Source organism: Schistocerca cancellata, chromosome 3 (assembly GCF_023864275.1).
Source record: "Schistocerca cancellata isolate TAMUIC-IGC-003103 chromosome 3, iqSchCanc2.1, whole genome shotgun sequence".
Taxonomy (NCBI): domain Eukaryota; kingdom Metazoa; phylum Arthropoda; class Insecta; order Orthoptera; family Acrididae; genus Schistocerca; species Schistocerca cancellata.
Genome location: NC_064628.1, coordinates 791,727,502 through 791,751,234, shown reverse-complemented (window position 1 = coordinate 791,751,234; position 23,733 = coordinate 791,727,502). Strand labels below are relative to the sequence as shown.

The 23,733-nt window shown below is 45.7% G+C and overlaps 1 protein-coding gene across 1 annotated transcript in view; it reads right to left on the bottom strand.

Annotated features, from left to right (window-relative positions):
• Nucleotides 1-23,733, bottom strand: part of LOC126176568 (dynein beta chain, ciliary) — a 790,269-nt gene that overhangs the window by 579,842 nt on the left and 186,694 nt on the right. The window contains exons 14-15 of the mRNA XM_049923728.1: nucleotides 16,213-16,349; nucleotides 4,267-4,406 (exon numbers count right to left, since the gene is read on the bottom strand). Of these exons, the coding sequence (XP_049779685.1) occupies nucleotides 4,267-4,406; nucleotides 16,213-16,349 (277 nt within the window). The remainder of the gene's footprint in view (nucleotides 1-4,266; nucleotides 4,407-16,212; nucleotides 16,350-23,733) is intronic.

Below are 23,733 nucleotides of genomic sequence, written 5' to 3'. Positions count from 1 at the left end.
ACTTTAATTTATTACCTCTTTACCTTTAATTCTATTCGCAACACATTTGCAGACATGTGAACAAATACTACTGAGTGTACCTGGAAACTTATAACGTTGTACGACACATGAAACAAGTGATATGACGACATAAGCACTCAGATGCTTCAAAAACTAGCTTTTGCTTAAAACGGACTGCAAGTTACCCAGGCCGTATTCATCCAGTATTTGATAACGATAGCACTTAACGGTTTCAATAAACTTTAAATATGATTTCAAAACTTTCGTAAACTTTTTGTCGCTTACATGCTTAACGTCAAATACACACTAAAAACAAAAATTAAACAAAAGCAGCGCTCCACGAAGCAATTACGAATGGGACGGAAATCGTTAGATGTGATATACATGTACAAGACAAAGAAATGAATACAATTTCAGATAAGTTGGATAATTTATTCAAGACAAAGAGGTTTACAACTTCAGCAAGTCAATAATGCGTTAATCCACCTCTCACCCTGAAACGTCCCCTTACAAAAATAATGAATGACTGTGCTGGTAAACCTCTTACGTTATTTGATTTTCAAACAGATGAGCAAAACTGAACGTACTCAGACATTTCTCTCTTTACTTATTCTGATCATCACTAAACTAACACACAATATTTTTAGTGCAACGCAATCTGACTTTCAATAATCCCTACAAAAGAATGGCCCTGACTAACAGTAACCTATACCTTTCATGAATCACTTACCTCACAAAAATCTTCGTTATCCAACTACTGCAATACAGCGAGCGCAAATAATGCCTGCTAAATAAAAGATTCTAATACTGAAGGTACTAACTACTGATAGGCATAGTTAGCAAATGAAAGATTTTGATAGAGAACAAACAATGTATTTACCTTAATAGTGTTCAAAAGCATAATATATACATCAGTTCATGACATCTAATCTTACAAATTTCATTTTTCTGACGGACACACGTCCAGATCGTCCGTTCTCAAAACTCTGCCATCTCTCTCCCCACATCCACCACTGCTGGCGGCTCACCTCAAACTGCACAACGCTACGTGCTGTTCCCATCCAACTATCCAACGCTACACAAGCAAATATTCCAACAATGAGTCCAACCAGCCACAGACTGCACACAGCACAGTCAGTGATTTTCATACAGAGCGCTATGTGGCGTTACCAGCATAAAAACCTAAACAGCCTACTTACAATCCTTATGCAAGCAGTTATTCGGCTTGGCCTTCACTGATAGGCTTATTAGATGTCCTCGCGGATGTCACACTAAAATTTGTTCAATTGACCCTTTAGGTGGTCAAAACCCCGATCTAGTTGCAGGGTCCTGCGCATAATGCTCCAAACGATTTCAATTGGGGGGATATCCGACGACATTGCTGGCCAAGGTTTGGCAAGCGCGACAAGCAGTAGAAATTCTCGCCGTGTGCGAGCGGGCATTATCTTGTTGAAATGTAAGCCCATGCTTGCCTTGAAGGGCAATAAAACGGGGTGTAGAATATCGTCAACGTACCGTTGTGCTGTAAGGTTGCCGCGGATGACAACCGAAGGAGCGCTACTATGAAATGAAATGGGACCGCAGACCATCACTCCCAGTTGTCAGGCTGTATGGCGAGCGACAGTCAGGGGCGCCTTCAGACACGTCTTCGATGGTCATCTGGGCTCAGTTCGAAGCGGGACTCATCACTGAAGACAATTCTACTCTAGTCAACGATATTCCAGACCGGAAGGGATCGTGGAGATGTAGATGAAGAGCAGTGCCACAATTGCCTAGCTGCTCACTTTCTAACTATCCCCCCTATGTAACCATACGCTGATCAGCCGAAACATTATGACCACCGCCCACCGCGACGTTGGATGGCGCGTGGTGACGTAGCGGGCACGTGACGCGGTAACAAAAGTATGTAAGTGGAGCAGACACGGACGGGTATCACCCTAGCGAAGATATGGGGCTCAAATGGAGAAATACATTTTGACGAAGGACAGATTATTATTACGCAGAGACTGTGAACAAGTGTCTCAAAAACGTCGAAGCTACTCTAATGTTCACGTGCTACTGTCGTGAGCACCTACGGAAAGAGGTAGAAGGATAGTCAAACTACAAGCAGGCCCCAAATGCACAGAATGTGGGGTTCGAAGGTTGGTTGGGTTGTTTGTGGGGAGAGACCAAACGGCGAGATCATCGGATTAGGGAAGGATGGGGAAGGAAGTCGGCCGTGCCCTTTCAAAGGAACCATCCCGGCATTTGCCTGGAGCGATTTAGGGAAATGATGGAAAACCTAAATCAGGATGGCCGGACGCAGGATTGAACCGTCGTACTCCCGAATGCGAGTCCAGTGCGCTAAACACTGCGCCACCTCGCTCGGTCAGGATTCGAAGGCTTGCCTGCTCTGTAAACAGAACAAGTGGTGATCTGTAAGATCTCTGCCGAAAGAGCGCAATGCTTGCGCACGCATAAGTGTTTCGGAGCAAATCGTTCGCCGTACATTGTTGAACATGGAGCTCCGCAACAGACCACCCCTACGTGTTCACATGTTGACCTGACGACATCGTCAAATACGATCGCAGTGAGCACGGTACTATCGGGATGCGACCGTAAATCAATGGAAACGTGTCGACTCTTCGGGTGAATCACGTTTTTGCTACACTAGGTCGATGGTCGTCTCCAAAAACGCCGTCATCGTCCTCGGTGAAGGTATGTTCTCCAAACTTCAACAAAAGCCCGTACCGAGCTACTGAGCGTCTCTCCTGCAGAGTCTTCCACTGGAGTCCATCTATCATCTCCGTAACGCTTTCGCCATTAGTAAATGATCCTGTAACGAAGCGCGCTGCTCTCCGTTGGATCTTCTCTATCTCTTCTATCAACCCTATCTGGTACGGATCCCACAATGCTGAACAGTATTCAAGCAGTGGGCGAACAAGCGTGCTGTATCCTACTTCCTTTGTTTTCGGATTGCATTTCCTTAGGATTCTTCCAATGAATCTCAGTCTGGCATCTGCTTTACCGACGACCAACTTTATATGATCATTCCATTTTAAATCACTACTAATGCCTACTCCCAGATAATTTATGGAATTAACTGCTTCCAGTTGCTGACCTGCTACATTGTAGCTAAATGATAAACGACGTTTCTTTCTATGTATTCGCAGCACATTACACTTGTTTACATCGAGATTCAATTGACATTCCCTGCACCATGCGTCAATTTGTTGCAGATCCTCCTGCATTTCAGTAGAATTTTCCATTGTTACAACCTCACGATATACCACAGCGTCATCCGCAAAAAGCCTCAGTGAACTTCCGATGTCATGCACAAGGTCATTTATGTATATTGTGAATAGCAACGGTCCTACGACACTCCCCTGCGGCACACCTAAAATCACTCTTGCTTCGGAAGACCTCTCTCCATTGAGAATGACCTGCTGCGTTCTGTTATCCAGGAACTCCTCAATCCAATCACACAATTGGTCTGATAGTCCATACGCTCTTACTTTGTTTAGTGGCACTTTTTACAACGGCACATCCGGCTATCCTCCTCCAGTACATTTGTCTCGCTTATATCGTTACTACCTTTGTCGAGTGGAATTAGGGCTTACCGTAATCACCTTACATGTTGGAGTTAAGTATCTCCCTTGCCAGGGCGCGGACCTTCGTGGATATAGTCGTATTCTCATCTGTAAAGATTGATAGTGTTATTCATTTGTTCTCGCCACATGTATGATTATTTACCTTGTTATATTGAATGTCAGTAAAATGTAAGTGTTAGCGAGGTCCGAACTGGGACGTTGAATTCTCCTCTTGTGGAAACAAATTTAAGTGATTTTATTCCTTTTTTAAGTCGCCTTTAGACGCGTACATTTTGCCTCCATGTTTGGTGTTTTTATGGCTTCCACGTTAATTAAAATTACAATAAAGGTAAATTTCGCAACGGAGGATTTCGTGTATTTATTAGTTGCTAAGTGGATCCTAAGTTAAGTGCAGGAACCCTACCACACCCACCTCTCTCCCTCCATCTCCGCTCCCACTAGTGTGCCGAATCTGGTCGGAATCGGGGGCTGCATTGACTGGTCCCTCATTGTAAGATGCAAAACAAATACTGTCAAATGGAGTACCTAAATATGACGCAAGATGCATCTGCGGACTACTACGAACTGAACGATATTCGAGTACACCAGAACTTGAACACAACATGCACGAAGTACGCAGTGTACAACATATTGGCTAATGATAACACCTCTGCTGCTTCTCGTTTCTCTAGCAAACTAGCCGAAGCATACCGACCTGGTCCCGCGTCCCACGTGTGCTCGGACTGCCCCTTGGCTATGAGCCCGTCCACCTCCTGCACGCTCTCACGCACCAGCGCGAACTCCACCGGCATGCTGCTGCGGCACACCTTGTTGTACCTGCAAAGGAGAACACACATTTTCTGTCAATACGTCACACTGGCGGAAACTAGAGATGCCTCGACAGCGAGTCAAGGCTCAACCTGCTGGCGAACAGATGGCAATATTCTGCCGGACTGCAAACTGCGCCACAACCACGAGATGGGGCCATTAAAATTGCTACACCACAAAGATGACGTGCTACAGACGCGAAATTTAACCGACAGCAAGAAGATGCTGTGATATGCAAATGATTAGCTTTTCAGAGCACTCATACAATGTTGGCGCAGGTGGCGACACCTACAACGTGCTGACATGAGGAAAGTTTCCAACCGATTTCTCATACACAAACAGCAGTTGACCGGTGTTGCCTGGTGAAACGTTGTTGTGATGCCTCGTGTAATGAGGAGAAATGCGTACCATCACGTTTCCGACTTTGATAAAGATCGGGTTGTAGCCTATCGCGATTGCGGTTTATCGTATCGCGACATGGCTGCTCGCGCTGGTCGAGATCCAATGACTGTTAGCAGAATATGGAATCGGTGGGTTTAGGAGGGTAATACTGAGCGCCGTGCTGGATCCTAACGGCCTCGTATCACTAGCAGTCGAGATGACAGGCATCTTATCCGCATGGCTTAACGGATCGTACAGCCACGTATCGATCCCTGAGTCAACACATGGGGTCGTTTGCAAGACAACAACCATATGCACGAACAGTTCGACGACGTTTGCAGCAGCATGGACTATAAGCTCGGAGACCGTGGCTGCGGTTACCCTTGACGCTGCATCACAGACAGGAGCGCCTGCGATGGTGTACTCAACGACGAACCTGGGTGCACGAATGGCAAAATGTCATTTTTTTCGGATGAATCCCGGTTCTGTTAACATGATGGTCGCATCCATGTTTGGCGACATCGCGGTGAACGCACATTGGAAGCGTGTATTCGTCATCGTCATACTGGCGTATCACCCGGCGTGATGGTATGGGGTGCACGTCTCGGTCACCTCTTGTTCGCATTGACAGCACTTTGAACAGTGGACGTTACATTTCAGATGTGTTACGACCCGTGGCTCTACCCTTCATCCGATCTCTGCAAAACCCTATATTTCAGCAAGATAAGGCACAACCACGTGATGCAGGTCCTGTACGGGCCTTTCTGGATACAGAAACTGTTCGACTGCTGCCCTTGGCAGCACATTCTCCAGTACTCTCACCAGTTGAAAACATCTGATCAATGGTGGCCGAGCAACTGGCTCGTCACAATACGCCAGTCACTACTCTTGATGAACTGTGGTATCGTGTTGAAGCTGCATGGTCAGCTGTACGTGTACACACCATCCAAGCTCTGTTTAACTCAATGCCCAGGTGTATCAAGGCCGTTATTACGGCCAGAGGTGGTTGTTCTGGGTACTGATTTCTCAGGATCTATGCACCCAAATTGCGTGAAAATGTAGTCACATGTCAGTTCTAGTATGTTTGTCGAATGAATACCCGTTTATCATCTGAATTTCTTCTTGGTGTAGCAATTTTAAAGGCCAGTTGTGTGTAAGAGGCGATCAAAACTTTTACCTTTCGATAGCGCTGCTGCAGTGTATATGCAACGTAGCTCTACTCCGAAGCGGATAAATATGCATCGACGTGTAGGCAAGGGATTAGTGTGACATTTGTGTGTTTTCGACGTATGTGCAGTATGTGTGCAAACCTGATTTATGACGACGCTATTACCAGATGCATCGAAACAGGACCTATACCGAGCGAGATGACGCAGTGGTTAGCACACTGGATTCGTACTCGGGAGAACGAAAGTTCAAACCCGTGTCCGGCCGTCCTGTTTTAGGTTTTCTGTGATTTTCCTAAATCGCTTCAGGCAAATGCCGGAATGGTTCCTTTACATCTACATCTGCATCTACATTTATACTCCGCAAGCCACCCAACGGTGTGTGGCGGAGGGCACTTTAAGTGCCACTGTCATTACCTCCCTTTCCTGTTCCAGTTGCGTATGGTTCACGGGAAGAACGACTGCTGGGAAGGCTCCGTGCGCGCTCGAATCTCTCTAATTTTACATTCGTGATCTCCTCTGGATGTATAAGTAGGGGGAAGCAATATATTCGATATCTCATCCAGAAACACACCCTCTCGAAACCTGGACAGCAAGCTACACCGTGATGCAGAGCGCCTCTCTTGCAGAGTCTGCCACTTGAGTTTGCTTAACATTTCCGTAACGCTATCACGCTTACCAAATAACCCTGTGACGAAACGCGCCGCTCTTCTTTGGATCTTCTCTATCTCCTCTGTCAACCCGACGTGGTGCGGATCCCACACTGATGAGCAATACTCAAGTATAAGTCGAACTAGTGTTTTGTAAGCCACCTCCTTTGTTGATGGACTACATTTTCTAAGGACTCTCCCAATGAATCTCAACCTCTCACCTGCCTTACCAACAATTAATTTTATATTATCATTCCACTTCAAATCGTTCCGTACGCATACTCCCAGATATTTTACAGAAGTAACTGCTTCCAGTGTTTGTTCCGCTATCGTATAATCGTACAATAAAGGATCTTTCTTTCTATGTATTCGTAGTACATTACATTTGTCTATGTTAAGGGTCAGTTGCCACTCCCTGCACCAAGTGCCTATCCGCTGCAGATCTTCCTGCATTTCGCTGCAATTTTCTAATGCTGCAACTTCTCTGCATACTACAGCATCATCCGCGAAAAGTCGCATGCAACTTCCGACACTATCTACTAGGTCATTTATATATATTGTGAAAATCAATGGTCCGATAACACTCCTCTGTGGCACGCCGGAAGTTACTTTAACGTCTGTAGACGTCTCTCCATTGAGAACAACATGCTGTGTTCTGTTTGCTACTCTTCAATCCAGCCACACAGCTAGTCTGATGTTCCGTAGGTTACTTTGTTTATCAGGCGACAGTGCGGAACTGTATCGAACGCCTTCCGGAAGTCAAGGAAAATGGCATCTACCTGGGAGCCTGTATCTAATAGTTTCTGGGTCTCATGAACAAATAAAGCGTGTAGGGTCTCACACGATGGGCATGGCCGATTTCCTTTCCCACTTTTCCGATGAGCTCCCTTTTGATCTCCTTCCCCAAATCAACCAACCAACCAACCAAGACCTACGGACTGTTATTATTTTCTTGGTTGCCCAAGGACAAACACTGGCAGACATCCATCGGAGAAAGAAGAATGTGTATGGGACAGTATGTCGTTGTGGACTGGTGCGCCGAGTTCCATGTTGGTGGCGATTCGACACAAGAGCTGGTCGATCTGGAAGGCCAACCTCGAGTTACGCCAACTGTAGTGGGAGACGCTCGAGCACCCCTCCTACAGTCTACGCAATTGTCACATCTTCTGTCCCTGAGAAAACGCCCATGAACGGTCGAAGATTCCTCTCAGAAGATGTGCAACAGGCAGTTACTCAATTCTTAACCCTAACGGGTATCTTCACCCTGGTTCGTCGGCGGGATGATTGCCTCAGTGCTCATGGCAATTTTGTGTGTTTGGCATACCGATTATGGACTGCACGGCCTTCGAACGGAAACTTTTTGAACGCCCCTTGTAATTACTCGCAGTGCTCTAAGCACTGTTTCATCAAAAATATCCCGACACACCCATGTAATGCGGAACTGACCGATAGATATCACAAGACGAGCGACTGGCAGTGTAAAAGGAGACAGGGAGTGTTGTGTTGTCAGTAGAGAAGCAGTAACAGCAGAAATGGTCAGCCAGGAGAGCTCAGTGACTTTGGCGTGAACTATCACCTGATTAACAAAGGCATCAGGGACATTTAAACCCTTATAAAGCTACCCAAGTCGACTGTTGGCCATGTGAATTGGAAACGAGAAATAGCAACCGTAGCAGTACACAATGCTGTAAAATGTTTTCATATCCTTCCGCATTTAGCGTCTTCCTTAGAGGAGACTGCATCGCCTATGCTGCCAGTTTCAAATAATCCTATTTTGTGTACCTTTATCTTTGGAACCAATGAAGATAACATTCTAATTTTTTACAGGTGACATATCGATGTATTTATGTTGACTGAAGCAGAGTTAAGAAATGAAATACTATACAAAAGAATCAAAGATATTAATGAATTAAAAATATGCAACTTTTTAAATTAAATATTTGTACATGCAAATACCTAACTTCATACTCATTCAAACCAGTTCCATGATTCTCCTGCTGTCATGTAGTAAGTTATAATAAAGCAGCTCATAAAGTTTCTTGTAGCGGTCTTAAGTAGTTAATCAGATATAGGAACATTAATTGAAAAAGAAAGTAATTTTGGGAAAATTGAGTTTCAAGCTGAAAGTGATAAAAACTGACTCATACTGTAAATGAAGGCCCAAAAGCACTCAAAAGTATAGTCAGCATAATCTTTTTTTGTCCCCATATATCTTCCTTCAGCCTGTCTTGCGTTATTGGTCTCATACTCGGATGCACGCTGTGATTTGGAAACTCGTAATTAGTCTACAACTTCAGTTCCTTTACAGTTTGACGTTCATTCAGTATTGATGCTGAGACGAACTACAGTCTTACATTTGCCATGTTCCCATCACAAAATGATAAGACAGGATCACTGGCCTCCCATTTAATTTAACCCAAAAAATATGTTCTGTACCAAAGCACTTCGAAAGACACGATTCTACACGGAAGTCACAATATTTTCAAACGAAAAACAGCCAATGGGCAGACGTATTGCAAACAGCACGGTAGCCAGCAATGACCAGCACTGAGTGGTGTATAGCCTATCTTACACTGAAGAGCCGAAGAAACTGGTACACCTGCCTAGTATCGTATAGTGCCCCCGCGAGCAAACAGACGTGCCGCAACACGACGTGGCATGGATTCGACTATGAAGTAGTGCTAGAAGGAGCTGACACCATGAATCCAGCAGGTCTTCCTGTAAGAATACGAGGGGGTGGAGATCTCTTCTGAACAGCACGTTGCAAGGCGTCCCAGATACGCTGAATAATCTTCATGTATTGGGAGTTTGGTGCCCAGAGGAAGTGTTTAAGCTCAGTATAGTGCTACCTGAGGCCACTCTGTAGCAATTCTGGAAGTTTGGGGTGTCGCATTGTCCTTTTCGAATTTCCCGAGTCAGTCGGAATGCACAGTGGACATGAATGGATGCAGTTGATCAGACACGATGTTTACATACATGTCATCTGTCAGAGTCGTATCTAGAAGTATCAAGGGTCCCACACCATTACACAACCTCCACCAGCTTGAACAGTCCCCTGCTGACATGCAGAGTCCATGGATTCATGAGGTTGTCTCCATACGCGTACATGTCCATCCGCCCAATACAATTTGAAACGGGACTCGTCCGACTAGGCAACATGTCTCCAGTAATCAACAGCCCAATGTCAGTGTTTACAGGCCCAGGCGAGGCGTAAAGCTTTGTGTTGTGCAGTCATCAAGGGTACACGAGTGGGCCTTCGGCTCAGAAAGCCCATATCGATGGTGTTCCGTTTTATAGTTCGCACGCTGACAGTTATTGATGGTCAAGCACTGAAATCTGCAGCAATTCGCGGAAGGGTTGCACGTCTGTCACGTTGAATGATTCTCTTCAGTCGTTGTTGGTCCCGTTCTTGTAGGATCTTTTTCCGGTTGCAGTGGTGTCGGAGATCTGATGTTTTAGTGGATTCCTGATATTCACGGTACACTCGTGATATGGTCGTACGGGAAAATGCGCACTTCATCGCTATCTCGAAGTTGCTGTGTCCCATCACTCGTGCGCCGACTGTAACACCACGTTCAAACTCACTTACATCTTGACAACCTGCCATTGCAGCAGCAGTAACCGTTGTAACAACTGCGCCAGACACTTGTGTCTTATATAAGCGTTGCCGACCGCACCGCCGTATTCTGCCTGTTTACATATCTCTGTATTTGAATACGAATGCCTATACCAGTTGCTTCGGCGCTTCCGTGTATACCGATAGGTGAAAATTACAGCCTTCCATGGTAGTATCAAAGATATCTATATATAAAGAGAGATGTGTCCAAAACTAGGTAGCTTCGCAGGTGCGTAAAAATGTAATAAAATTAAAAACAAAATATTTCTAAGGATCATACGGAGATAAATTATGTACCATTTTACACAGGAAAAAGTGCACAAAATTATAGGACCTGTTCTGAAAAATACAAAAAATTTCAGATTTTCGCTTATATCTTTGGGCTGGTTTAGTGACATTTCTGAACAGTCAAAGGAACTGTGTCTGTGATACAATATCCATTGTCAACGTCTGTCTTCAGGAGTTCTGCGAACCGGGCTGATGCAAAACTTTTTTCGATGTATGTAATAAAAATGGTGTCGGAACAAGAGAAAGCGTTTTGTGTTCTACCTTTTGAGCAGTGCTGGTCGGTAATAACTGTTCAGCATGATCTTCATACTAGGCACGGTGTGGATCCTCTTGCAGCACAGAGCATTATGGAAATGGAAATGAAGTCCCATGCTTCTGGACAGAGTATAGGGGAACGATGCGAGAGACCCGCACCGCCGTACTAGGCAAGGTCCGATTGGAGGTGGTTTGCCGTTGCCTTCCTCCGACAGTAATGGGGATGAACGATGAAGATGAAGACGACACAACAACACCCATTCACCTCGGGGCAGGTGAAAATTCCTGACCCCGCCGGGAATCGAACCCGGGACCCCATTCTCGGGAAGCGAGAACGCTACCGCGAGACCACGAGCTACAGAGCATCAGATGATGGCATGAACATTTCCGAGAAACAGGTTATTTGTGTAAAGACATATCGCCGGGCCGTTCTCGAGTGTCTGACACAGACGTCGAACGCATCCGCCATAGTTTCACAAGGAGTCCGCAGAAATCCTTTCGCCGTGCAGCCTGACAGCTCAACATGCACCAGGTGTCCGGCTGGCGAGCGTTGGGTCGACATTTATACATAAACCATACAAAATTCAACTACTGCAATCTCTTCGTGAAGGTGAGAAGGTAAGAAACAACACCGTGTGGAGTTCCGTAATTTAGTTCTTGGTAAGATGGAGGATGACATTTTTCTTCCACGTTTAGTGTTTAATGACGAGGCAACAAATTCAAAATGGTTCAAATGGCTCTGAGCACTATGGGACTCAACATCTTAGGTCATAAGTCCCCTAGAACTTAGAACTACTTAAACCTAACTAACCTAAGGACATCACACACACCCATGCCCGAGGCAGGATTCGAACCTGCGACCGTAGCAGTCCCGCGGTTCCGGACTGCAGCGCCAGAACCGCTAGACCACCGCGGCCGGCGCCGAGGCAACATTTAAATTGAAAGATCAACCGTCACATTGTGAGAATATGGGGTGTAAAACAATCACATGAATTTGTACTACATGAGAGGGACTCTCCAAAACTTAATGTGTTTTGTGCACTTTCTCGTGTAAAGGTGTATGGTCCATTTTTCTTTGCCGAGAACAGTGTTACAGGAAGGACATATCTCGATACGCTTGCAAACTTTCTTTTCCCTCAGTTGGAAACAGATTCGAACGACTTCATTTACCAACAGTGTCACACTGGCATGTGGAAGTGCGGGAATTTTGAAATCAAAGGACTACTCAACGACGGATCGGTCGCACTGGAGCAAATGATTCTGCCTTACATTTCTAGCCTCCAAGGTCACCGAACCTGACTGTATGTGAGTATTTCCTGTGGGGATTTATAAAAGATTCTGTTTATATGCCTCCGTTGCCAGCAACAATGAATAAACTGAGACATCGCATAACAACTGTGGAAGTTGTAACTCAAGACATGCTCGCTGCTGGGAACAATTTGAACACAACACTGACATATGCCGTGCTTCGCAAGAGGGCATATTGAACACCTACGGAAAGGTATGAAAAAAACTTTTTGAGTGTCCTGTTCATCAAAAAACAAAGTTTCCGAAATATAGACGTTCCAAATCGGATGACTATTTTTGATACGCGCAGCGTTGCGATGGTCAAAACATTCACTTAGCTACAATTTGCTCTGGTATTTCAAAAAACTCCAGAAAGGAGTTTTCAATTGTATTTAGTTCGCTTATTCCATATTACAAAGGGGGCGATCAAAAAGTTTCCGTTTGACGGCGTTGCTGCAGCGTATACTCTATAGATGTCTCTTCGCCCAGCCCCTGCAGTACCGGCCACCCGCGGAACCGACCAGTGAAGCAGGTCCCGGACAGAGTAGGGGTTAGCAGAATGAGATTTTCACTCTGACAGATTAAAACTGTGTGCCCGACCGAGACTCGAACTCGGGACCTTTGCCTTTCGCGGGCAAGTGCTCTACCAACTGAGCTACCGAAGCACGACTCACGCCCGGTACTCACAGCTTTACTTCTGCCAGTACCTCGTCTCCTACCTTCCAAACTTTAAAGAAGCTCTCCTGCGAACCTTGCAGAACTAGCACTCCTGAAAGAAAGGATATTGTGGAGACATGGCTTAGCCACAGCCTGGGGGATGTTTCCAGAATGAGATTTTCACTCTGCAGCGGAGTGTGCGCTGATATGAAACTTCCTGGCAGATTAAAACTGTGTGCCCGACCGAGACTCGAACTCGGTACCTTTGCCTTTCGCGGGCAAGTGCTCTACCAACTGAGCTACCGAAGCACGACTCACGCCCGGTACTCACAGCTTTACTTCTGCCAGTACCTCGTCTCCTACCTTCCAAACTTTACAGAAGCTCTCCTGCGAACCTTGCAGAACTAGCACTCCTGAAAGAAAGGATATTGCGGAGACATGGCTTAGCCACAGCCTGGGGGATGTTTCCAGAATGAGATTTTCACTCTGCAGCGGAGTGTGCGCTGATATGAAACTTCCTGGCAGATTAAAACTGTGTGCCCGACAGAGACTCGAACTCGGGACCTTTGCCTTTCGCGGGCAAGTGCTCTACCAACTGAGCTACCGAAGCACGACTCACGCCCGGTACTCACAGCTTTACTTCTGCCAGTACCTCGTCTCCTACCTTCCAAACTTTACAGAAGCTCTCCTGCGAACCTTGCAGAACTAGCACTCCTGAAAGAAAGGATATTGCGGAGACATGGCTTAGCCACAGCCTGGGGGATGTTTCCAGAATGAGATTTTCACTCTGCAGAGGAGTGTGCGCTGATATGAAACTTCCTGGCAGATTAAAACTGTGTCCGCCGCTCGTGGTCTCGCGGTAGCGTTCTCGGTTCCCGAGCACGGGGTCCCGGGTTCGATTCCCGGCGGGGTCAGGGATTTTCACCTGCCTCGAGGTGACTGGGTGTTTGTGTTGTCCTCATCATTTCATCATCATCCAGGAAAGTGGCGAAATTGGACTGAGCAAAGATTGGGTAATTGTACGGGCGCTGATAACCACGCATTTGAGCGCCCCACAAACCAAACCAAACATCATCAGATTAAAACTGTGTGCCCGACCGAGACTCGAACTCGGGACCTTTGCCTTTCGCGGGCAAGTGCTCTACCAACTGAGCTACCGAAGCACGACTCACGCCCGGTACTCACAGCTTTACTTCTGCCAGTACCTCGTCTCCTACCTTCCAAACTTTACAGAAGCTCTCCTGCGAACCTTGCAGAACTAGCACTCCTGAAAGAAAGGATATTGCGGAGACATGGCTTAGCCACAGCCTGGGGATGTTTCCAGAATGACATTTTCACTCTGCAGCGGAGTGTGCGCTGATATGAAACTTCCTGGCAGATTAAAACTGTGTGCCCGACCGAGACTCGAACTCGGGACCTTTGCCTTTCGCGGGCAAGTGCTCTACCAACTGAGCTACCGAAGCACGACTCACGCCCGGTACTCACAGCTTTACTTCTGCCAGTACCTCGTCTCCTACCTTCCAAACTTTACAGAAGCTCTCCTGCGAACCTTGCAGAACTAGCACTCCTGAAAGAAAGGATATTGCGGAGACATGGCTTAGCTACAGCCTGGGGGATGTTTCCAGAATGAGATTTTCACTCTGCAGCGGACTGTGCGCTGATATGAAACTTCCTGGCAGATTAAAACTGTGTGCCTGACCGAGACTCGAACTCGGGACCTTTGCCTTTCGCGGGCAAGTGCTCTACCAACTGAGCTACCGAAGCACGACTCACGCCCGGTACTCACAGCTTTACTTCTGCCAGTACCTCGTCTCCTACCTTCCAAACTTTACAGAAGCTCTCCTGCGAACCTTGCAGAACTAGCACTCCTGAAAGAAAGGATATTGCGGAGACATGGCTTAGCCACAGCCTGGGGATGTTTCCAGAATGACATTTTCAGTCTGCAGCGGAGTGTGCGCTGATATGAAACTTCCTGGCAGATTAAAACTGTGTGCCCGACCGAGACCCGAACACTGGAGGCAAAGGTCCCGAGTTCGAGTCTCGGTCGGGCACACAGTTTGAATCTGCCAGGAAGTTTCAGAGTAGGGGTTAGCTTTCCCGCTCTCCCGGCGTACGCTTACTCTCCTCGGCGGTTACCAGGCGACATCACTTGCGCCACCAGTGGTCGCTGTACCTACGGTTCTACTGTCTTCCGCACGCCACGTGACCGGACATAGTCAGCAATGTATTCTTTAGCGGGCGTACTACATAGGCCAGTGCCGAGGCACGGGAGGTGTTCTCATCGAGTGAGCCGCTCCTGATACGCCAACACGTCGACCCCTGGAAGTCCTCACGTCATCGGCATCGTAGACGGTTACGTGGTATCCGATGGTGCTAATCCAGGCTTACTCAAGTAATTATTTTGTTGATTAACTCTTACGGCAAGGTCGGACTTCTGTCTTGCCTAGTGTTAACTGTGTTTGAACTGGAACAAGTTTCTGATTTAATGTCTTTATTGTGGTCCACAGAACTCGCTAGTAAAACGGTTACTGCGTATGTCCGAAGAATCTTTTTGGCTAGCAGCTAGACCTGTAACAAAATCCTTATAAGCGACTCGGAACTATCTTTTTCTGTCCGTAGCCAGTGGGCATACCACTCTACGAAGCGCGACTTCGATGCAGATATAGAAGCACCCACATGCAGTGTAGCACTCGTGTCTTTCCGAAGTAGTGTAGTAAATGCGGAAACGTAAATCATGGTGGCGTTATTTCCAAATGCTTTAAACAGGACCAACATGCTGTTATTCTTTTTCTTGGCCGCCGAAGAACAAACACCGGCAAACATCTATATGAAAATGAAGAACGTGTGCAATCAGTGTGAAATGTTCGGGAAATTGTGACAAGGGGTGCTGCTACTTCAAGATAACGTACGTCCGCATATCGCAAATTTCACAACGCAGAAGTTACGCCAATTAAAGATGGAGAAACTCGAGCGACCGCTCTCCAATCCTGATCTCTACCAATACGATTATCACGCCTTCGGACTGTTAGAAAAGGCCTTGAAGGGTCGACTATTCCTGTCAGACCAGAATACGCAGCAGGCAGTTACGGACTTCTTCACGCACCAGGACACTGCGTTTTACCAAATGTGTATCTTCAACCTGAAGCGTAAGTGAGATTATTTCCTCAGTGCCCACGGCGATTTTGCCTGATTGGCATACTGACTCTGGACTGTATGGCCTTCAAACGGAAACTTTTTAATCACCTCTTATATCTCGGCAACTATAGTTTCTTTTATAAGTCGTTAGGTGCAAAATTATACTTTCTAATCATTATAAAACAATTTGTCTCGCTTCAGAAGTAACAATAGTTTCTCAGTTCTCAATTCCTGTGCTCTTGAAAGACAAGGGCGTGTACTCTAGTGTTGGTATTTGTTAATGAACAATATAGTTGTAATATTTCTGGCAACTGATCTTTAACCACGTAACTATTTCGAGTCTATCAATAAATTACGTAGGTACTGCTGGAGCTACGCACCAGGTGATGGTCTGGTTGAGGCTGTTGGTGTACTTGCGGAAGATCTCTCCCTTCTCGTACAGGTCAAGGGCCTCTTGCGGTATATCCTCGTATCCCATCTGCTGCAAGTAATGTACCTCTCGCAGGATAGCGCTCAGCTGTAACAAGCGCGCAAGAAAATAAATTTTTTATCTTACCGCCTCAGCCGCAAAACCATTTTTTGTTCTGATATGAGTTCAGACACACACACACACACACACACACACACACACACACACACACACACACACACAGAGAGAGAGAGAGAGAGAGAGAGAGAGAGAGAGAGAGAGAGAGAGAGAGAGAGAGGAGGGGGGGAGCAAGGGGGGGATGCGAAAGGGACATTGGGAACAGGAATGGGATAAGTGTGACAGCTGAGGGCGCCAGTACACTTGAAAACAGTCGATTAAGATTCCATTATTACAGAATATTTGTGGAATATCCTCAACATGTTGCAGCAAATTAAATTATTATTTGCGATATGCGACACGTAAATTAGGATATGAGCTTGAAATGTAACCGATCTTGCGGCTTCCAGGATTATGGTAGCTTTCGATTGGTCCCCATTTTAGAAGCTTGAGTGCAATTTTGTAAAATAAAATTCAAGTAGTTTATCATATGCTCTCATTAGGCTGAATGGAGACATTGTCAGCTCTTCTTAATCAGAAATAAACTTAAAAAAATCTGAGTAGCAAAAATCTGATATTCACTAAAATAGTTATAGATTTTAACTGCAAAATCACAAAGAAAGAATGGATAGTTGGCGACGGTTAGGAGAAAGGACACATAAATATTAGCAGATCTGAATAGGAGATCAAAGGCAAAAAATTAGAGAAGAATACAAGTAGAGGAAAATGAAACAGAAGAGAGTGTCAGAATACATGTAGAATGTAAGGAAGAACTTTTAGGGATTACCGGGAGCTCCAGAAGTTACTGATGGGACGGTGGACAACAGCAATTCTTCTTCTATCGAGCGGGGTTGTTTGGGCACTGGATTTACATTCGGGAGAAGCAGGGCCCAAGTACTAGTCCTTCCAGCCACATGTAGGTATTTCATGGTTCCCATAAATCGGCTAAGATGAATACCGGGATGGTTCCTTTAAAAGCACACAGCCGATTTCCTTCCTCATCCTCGTCCCCGTGGTTGTGCTCCACCTGTAATAATCTCGTTGCCAAGACTTCTGACTGTTTCACCTTGGCACATTATCCTTCTACGTTACTCTCCCCTACTGCACCGATCTTGATTTTCAGAGATGGTTCTGTTTACCACAGAAAACATATACTGAAGTGACATCTTAAACTTTTGCAGTCCTGTCTTCCTCAGTTGCGTGTAATATTACGGTATATTTATAATTTGGCATTGAAACAAGCGTTCAGTTCATAGTGCTTTGGAATGTGGGAAAAACCGCAAATTGGCATTCATAAGAAGAACAACACCAAAAATGCAAGAGGAGCGTAATGTGTAAGAAATTTCCCACGCAACCTGCCACTGATGATGCCTTGCAGAAAATAAAGGCGAAACGCGTATGGCACTAAAATTGTGTTTTGTTCAGTTGCTGTCAGACAGTCCATAAGTAAAAATTATCAATACACCGTAATATACTGAAGTGACCTGGTCGTGGTTCGAACTAAGAATGGCCAATACTCGTCGAGGGATGGTGAAGTTGCAGAGAAAACAATTGGTATAGAAAATAAATAAATAAACGAATAAATAAGACCGAAAAACGCCGAAAAGGGAAAAAGCAGAAACAAAATCCACTATTTTGTGGCCAACAATGACTCAAAACGAGTATACAGGGTGAGCCACCTAACGTTACCGCTGGATATATTTCGTAAACCACATCAAATACTGACGAACCGATTCCACAGACCGAACGTGAGGAGAGGGGCTAGTGTAATTGTTCAATACAAACCATACAAAAATGCACGGAAGTATGTTTTTTAACACAAACCTACGTTTTTTTTTAAGTGGAACCCCGTTAGTTTTGTTAGCACATCTGAGCATATAAACAAATGCGTAATCAGTGCCGTTTGTTGCATTGTAAAATGTTAATTACATCCGGAGATATCGTAACCTGAAGTTGACGCTTGAAACCTCCAACGTTCAGTTGCGTGTTGTAACAAACACGGGCCACGGTCGGCGAGCAGCATCTGCAGGGACATGTTTCCGATGACGACCGTGTTTACGAGTGTGGCTGTAGTGCACTGTTGTGGTTTGGTCTAGCTGTCGCAGTGTCCGCATGTAGCGCTTGCTGCTATTGTTATTCTGCATTCGTCTCCGCACGCAGACCAACTGTAGTACACCGTGTTACCAGACGTCTGTGATAGTGTAGTGTTGTAGGAACTGTGACCATGGTGTATTCGAACTCTGAAAAGGCGGAGATGATACTAATCTATGGCGAGTGTCGACGAAATGCAGCTGAAGCCTGCAGGGTGTATGCAGAACGGTACCCGGACAGAGAGCATCCAACGTACCACACATTGCAAAACATCTACCGCCAACTGCATGCAGCAGGTATGGTCGTAGCACGCAAAGGGGTCCGTAACAGACCCGTCACAGGAGAAGCGGGTGCAGTTGGTGTGTTAGCTGCTGTTGCCATGAACCCACACATGAGTACACGGGACATTGCGAGAGCCGGTGGACTGGGTCAAAGTAGTGTCATGCGCAAACTGCATCGTCACCGCTTTCACCCGTTTCATGTGTCGCTACATCAGCAGTAATGACTTTAATCATCGAGTGCAATTCTATCAATGGGCATTAACAGAGAATGCGTTGCAGTTCTACGTGTTTACCGATGAAGCGAGTTTCACAAACCACGGGGCAGTGAATTTACGGAACATGCATTACTGGTCCGTGGCCAATCCTCGCTGGCTCAGACAGGTAGAGCGACAGCGACCGTGGACTGTAAATGTATGGTGCGGAATCATTGGCGACCACCTCACTGGTCCTCACTTCATTGCAGGGGCCGAAACATCTGCAACATACATCGCGTTCCTACGGAATGATCTGCCAACGTTGCTCGAAAATGTCCCACTGGAAACGCGTTGACGTATGTGGTATCAGCATGATGGTGCACCTGCACATTCCGCAATTAACACTAGGCTGACCCTTGACAGGATGTTCGACGGGCGTTTCATAGGACGTGGAGGACGCATAAATTGGCCAGCCTGTTCTCCTGATCTTACACATCTGGACTTCTTTCTGTGGGGTACGTTAAAGAGAATGAGTACCGTGATGTGCCCACAACCCCAGAGGATATGAAACAACGTATTGTGGCAGCCTGCGGCGACATTACACCAGATGTACTGCGGCGTGTACGACATTCATCACGCCAGAGATTGCAGTTGTGTGCAGCAAATGATGGCCACCACATTGAAAATCTATTGGCCTGACATGTCGGGACACATTCTATTCCACTCCGTAATTGAAAACGGAAACCACGTGTGTACGTGTACCTCACCCCTCATGGTAATGTACATGTGCGTCGGTGAAAAAGACCAATAAAAAGGTGTTAGCATGTGGACGTAATGTGCTGTTCCAGTCTCTTCTTTACCTAAGGTCCATCACCGTTCCCTTTGGATCCCTACGTAATTCGGTGCTCTCCGATATACTCGATCGAACAGCGGAGAAGTGGTACTCAAGCGTCAATTTTAGGTTAGAATATCTCCGGATGTAATTAACATTTTACAATGCAACAAACGGCACTGATTACGTATTTGTTTATATGTTCAGATGTGCTAACAAAACTAACGGGGTTCCATTTAAAAAAACGTAGGTTTGTGTTAAAAACATACTTCCGTGCATTTTTTTATGGTTTGTATTAACCAATTACACTAGTCCCTCTCCTCACGTTCGGTCTGTGGAATCGATTCGTCAGTATTTGATGTGGTTTACATAATATATCCAGCGGTAATGTTAGATGACTCACCCTGTATATATTATATTGAACCTCGTCCTGTAATACTCGGATATAAAACGGACTATTCGTCAACTTCCGAACCTACTTATAACACTACAATAAAAGCGTACAGAATAAACTGTTACGTAGCATAGCTGAGCGGGAAGACGGGAAGGCAAGCAAGGCTCCTGTAGCCTGCTTGGGTTAGGCATAGATTGGCTTGGATGGTAGTATATCAGCTTGCCTGCCTGCCTGTCGGGTACGTGGGAGCAGGTTAAAAGCGGAATTGATACACCTTTGACCAGAGCGCAGTTCCTGTCGGGAGTCATTTACAATTCTGCTCTCTAATTCCTCTCATGTTAAAGAAACTTCCTCGCAGATTGAAGGAGTGTGCCGGATCGAGAATCGAACTCGGGACCTTTGCCTTTCACGGGCAAGGTAGCAGATGTGGCACTGGCGGAAGTACAACTGTGGGAATGGGTCTTGACTCGTGCTTGGGTAGCTCAGTCGGTAGAATACTTGCCTCCGAAAGGCAAAGTTCTCGAGTTCGAGTCTCAGTCGTGTACACTGTTTTAAGTTGCCACGAAGTTTTATATCAGCGAATACTCAGAAGCAGAGTGAAAATTTCATTCTGGTGGCTCTAGAGATAGACTTTACCGATCCCGTACGTTGCACATTCATGCAGTTCTAACTCTCTGTCCAGATTGTGTTGACCTGTGTAGTAATAATAACAGCTATCGTTGTATAATGTAATTTATTTTTGGCCGTAATATTTAGTATGAAATATTCAATAAGTGACTGTTTGTTAATAAAGAGGAATGTTGGAGTTGTAAATAAACTGTTGGACAGAAACATATATCTATTGAAATCAAACAACATGATGCCATTTCCTCCCGTTCATTTACCTTTCTTGTCGTGGTCATTTCTGGAGATGGATGTTACTGACTCTTCTTACAAGGAACCCAGTGAGTGCGAGGTCGTAAAAGGCCAATGATGTTAATGGCATTCGATGCCTCACATATTGCCTGCCATGCAATCACGGTATTGGCTGCTAATGGCAACAGGGGGCAGGACTCGAGGTTTACAATGGTGTGCACAGCACGAGACTACGAAGTGCCGTTGAACTGTTTAAACGGTGACTAATTCACAACAGTGCTACAGTGCTAGTGGTGTTGATGCAAAACGGAGCAATGCCAACAATAGACAAAGCGAACATTGCATTATATCTACAACAACAACTGCCGAAGCTGACATTTCGTCAGAAAGGAACCCAAGGGATTTCGCAGACTGAGAAAGAAGTGGCAGATGAAATGTTAATGTTTCTACAAGATGAGTCTCTGGAATGTGTAGTCTGGTATACGCTCGACTGTGTGGACAATGTACTCGAGGAGTACAATGATGACGGTACGTGCTTAACAAGCGAGAGTGATACTGAAACAGATGTCGAGCCATGTAGTTACTCATCTTCGTCAGGAAGCCACAAATCGCGTCCCCAGTGAAACATAGTAAAGGATAACCGTTGTTGAAGGAGCGGGTAATGAATATGATTACGTACGCGAAAGATCATCCGCAGCGTAGTTAAAACGATTATGAAGAGATTTAGTATAAGTCCGCAGCAATATGCCCTTGTGGTGCATAAAGAAAACTACGGATATTCAAGGGAGAACAAGGAACACTTTTCACAAAAACTGGTGTTTGAGTGTTTCGATACAATTTACAGGACGTGCATGATAGTTACCTACTAGGTTATGAACATCAAATTGCGCGCGATGAATATTACAGTGATTTCAAGCGAAGCAGTGGATGTTTGTAGAACTTCAAACAGTGCTACAGAACTGGAAGACTTAAGATTACTAAATTTCAAACGATTTGACGATGCACAGCAAACTGCGGAAATGGTCCGAAAATGTGCAGATGAGATAAACAAATTTTTCCCATCGTTCAGTAAGGAATTTGTTTTCAACTTCGATTTGAAGAGGAAATGTATATGAAAGGGACCCTGGAAATCAGAGATACTAAGAGTGTTGTTCGAGGTCAGTTAACATCAGTGCGTTAATGCTTTCGTATAGAATTATGCCGACTGTTAATCTGGATGGCAAATTGGCTGGAAAGTTATTTCTTGTTCTGCGAGAAGTTGAAAGGGCTCTGCCTCCTCCGACTATTTTTCGCGCGCGTAGGGTAGTAGGGAATATTTACATCACAGCAAGCATGCATGGGAAAATGGGCGTAAGAGAACTACAACCATGATGTGACCACTGCTTTTGGTGAATATCTGGTCGAAAGAACTTGATTTTGCTTGATTTCTGGTCTGTGTATAAAAATCATACTCCTTTATAGCAAACTATCGCTCCTGAAAAGTGTGTGACGTTGCAGTTCATACCACCTAAAACCAAAACTAAACTCCTCCCGAACAGGCCATGAAGGCCCAACGGTACCGACCGGCCGCCGTGTCGTCCTCGGGCCTTAGGCGTCACTGGATGCGGACATGGAGGGGCATGTGGTCAGCACACCGCTCTCCCGGCCGTATGTCAGTTTCCGAGACCGGAGCCGCAACTTCTCAATCAAGTAGCTCCTCAATTTGCCTCACAAGGGCGGAGTGCACCCCGCTTGCCAACAGCGCTCGACAGACCGGATGGTCACCCATTCAAGTGCTAACCCAGCCCGACAGCGCTTAACGTCGGTGATCTGACGGGAACCGGTGTTACCAGTGCGCCAAGGCCGTTCAACGCCTGAAATAACTGGACAAATTAAGCCTCTCGTTGTTTGTTTTTACTGTGCCTATAAAACATATTGTCGCATTATCTGCAGCTACGCCTTAAAGGATGGCCAGTTTCTCGATGAGCTCCACGACTGACTGTTTCGCATTCGGTTGCACGCCATCACATTCCATTAATTTCCATTATGCCGTTACAGAGACATGATTCGATACGCATTCCTTAAGGGTGGATATCTAGCTGAAAGACTTGAACGGTTTGTAACTCTCAATTAGTTCGCCTTCAATCTTGACGGTGTGAACCTGTGTAACCATTCGACACGCCAGTTTTCATTCGGCGTTCATGGTGGAACTTAATGGTTTGTTTCGAACATTTCTTGATTGTCGACGATGCCCATTACATGAAGGGTAACACATACTACCAATAGAAGTTTGATGTCTGCACCTCCCGAACACTTATTTTCTGTCCCCCTTCTGATGCACATGGTGAGTTACTAGCAGCTAATATTTTCCCTGTCATAATTGTTAACACCCCCTCCCTCATGCACCATGGACCTTGCCGTTGGTAGGGAGGCTTGCGTGCCTCAGTGATACAGATAGTCTTACCGTAGGTGCAACCATAACGGAGGGGTATCTGTTGAGGGGCCAGACAAACGTGTGGTTCCTGAAGAGGGGCTTTAGCCTTTTCAGTAGTTGCAGGGGAAACAGTCCGTATGATTGACTGATCTGCCCTTGTAACACTAACCAAAACGGCCTTGCTGTGCTGGTACTGCGAACGGCTGAAAGCAAGGGGAAACTACAGGCGTAATTTTTCCCGAGGGCATGCAGCTTTACTGTATGGTTAAATGATGATGGCGTCCTCTTGGGTAAAATATTCCGGAGGTAAAATAG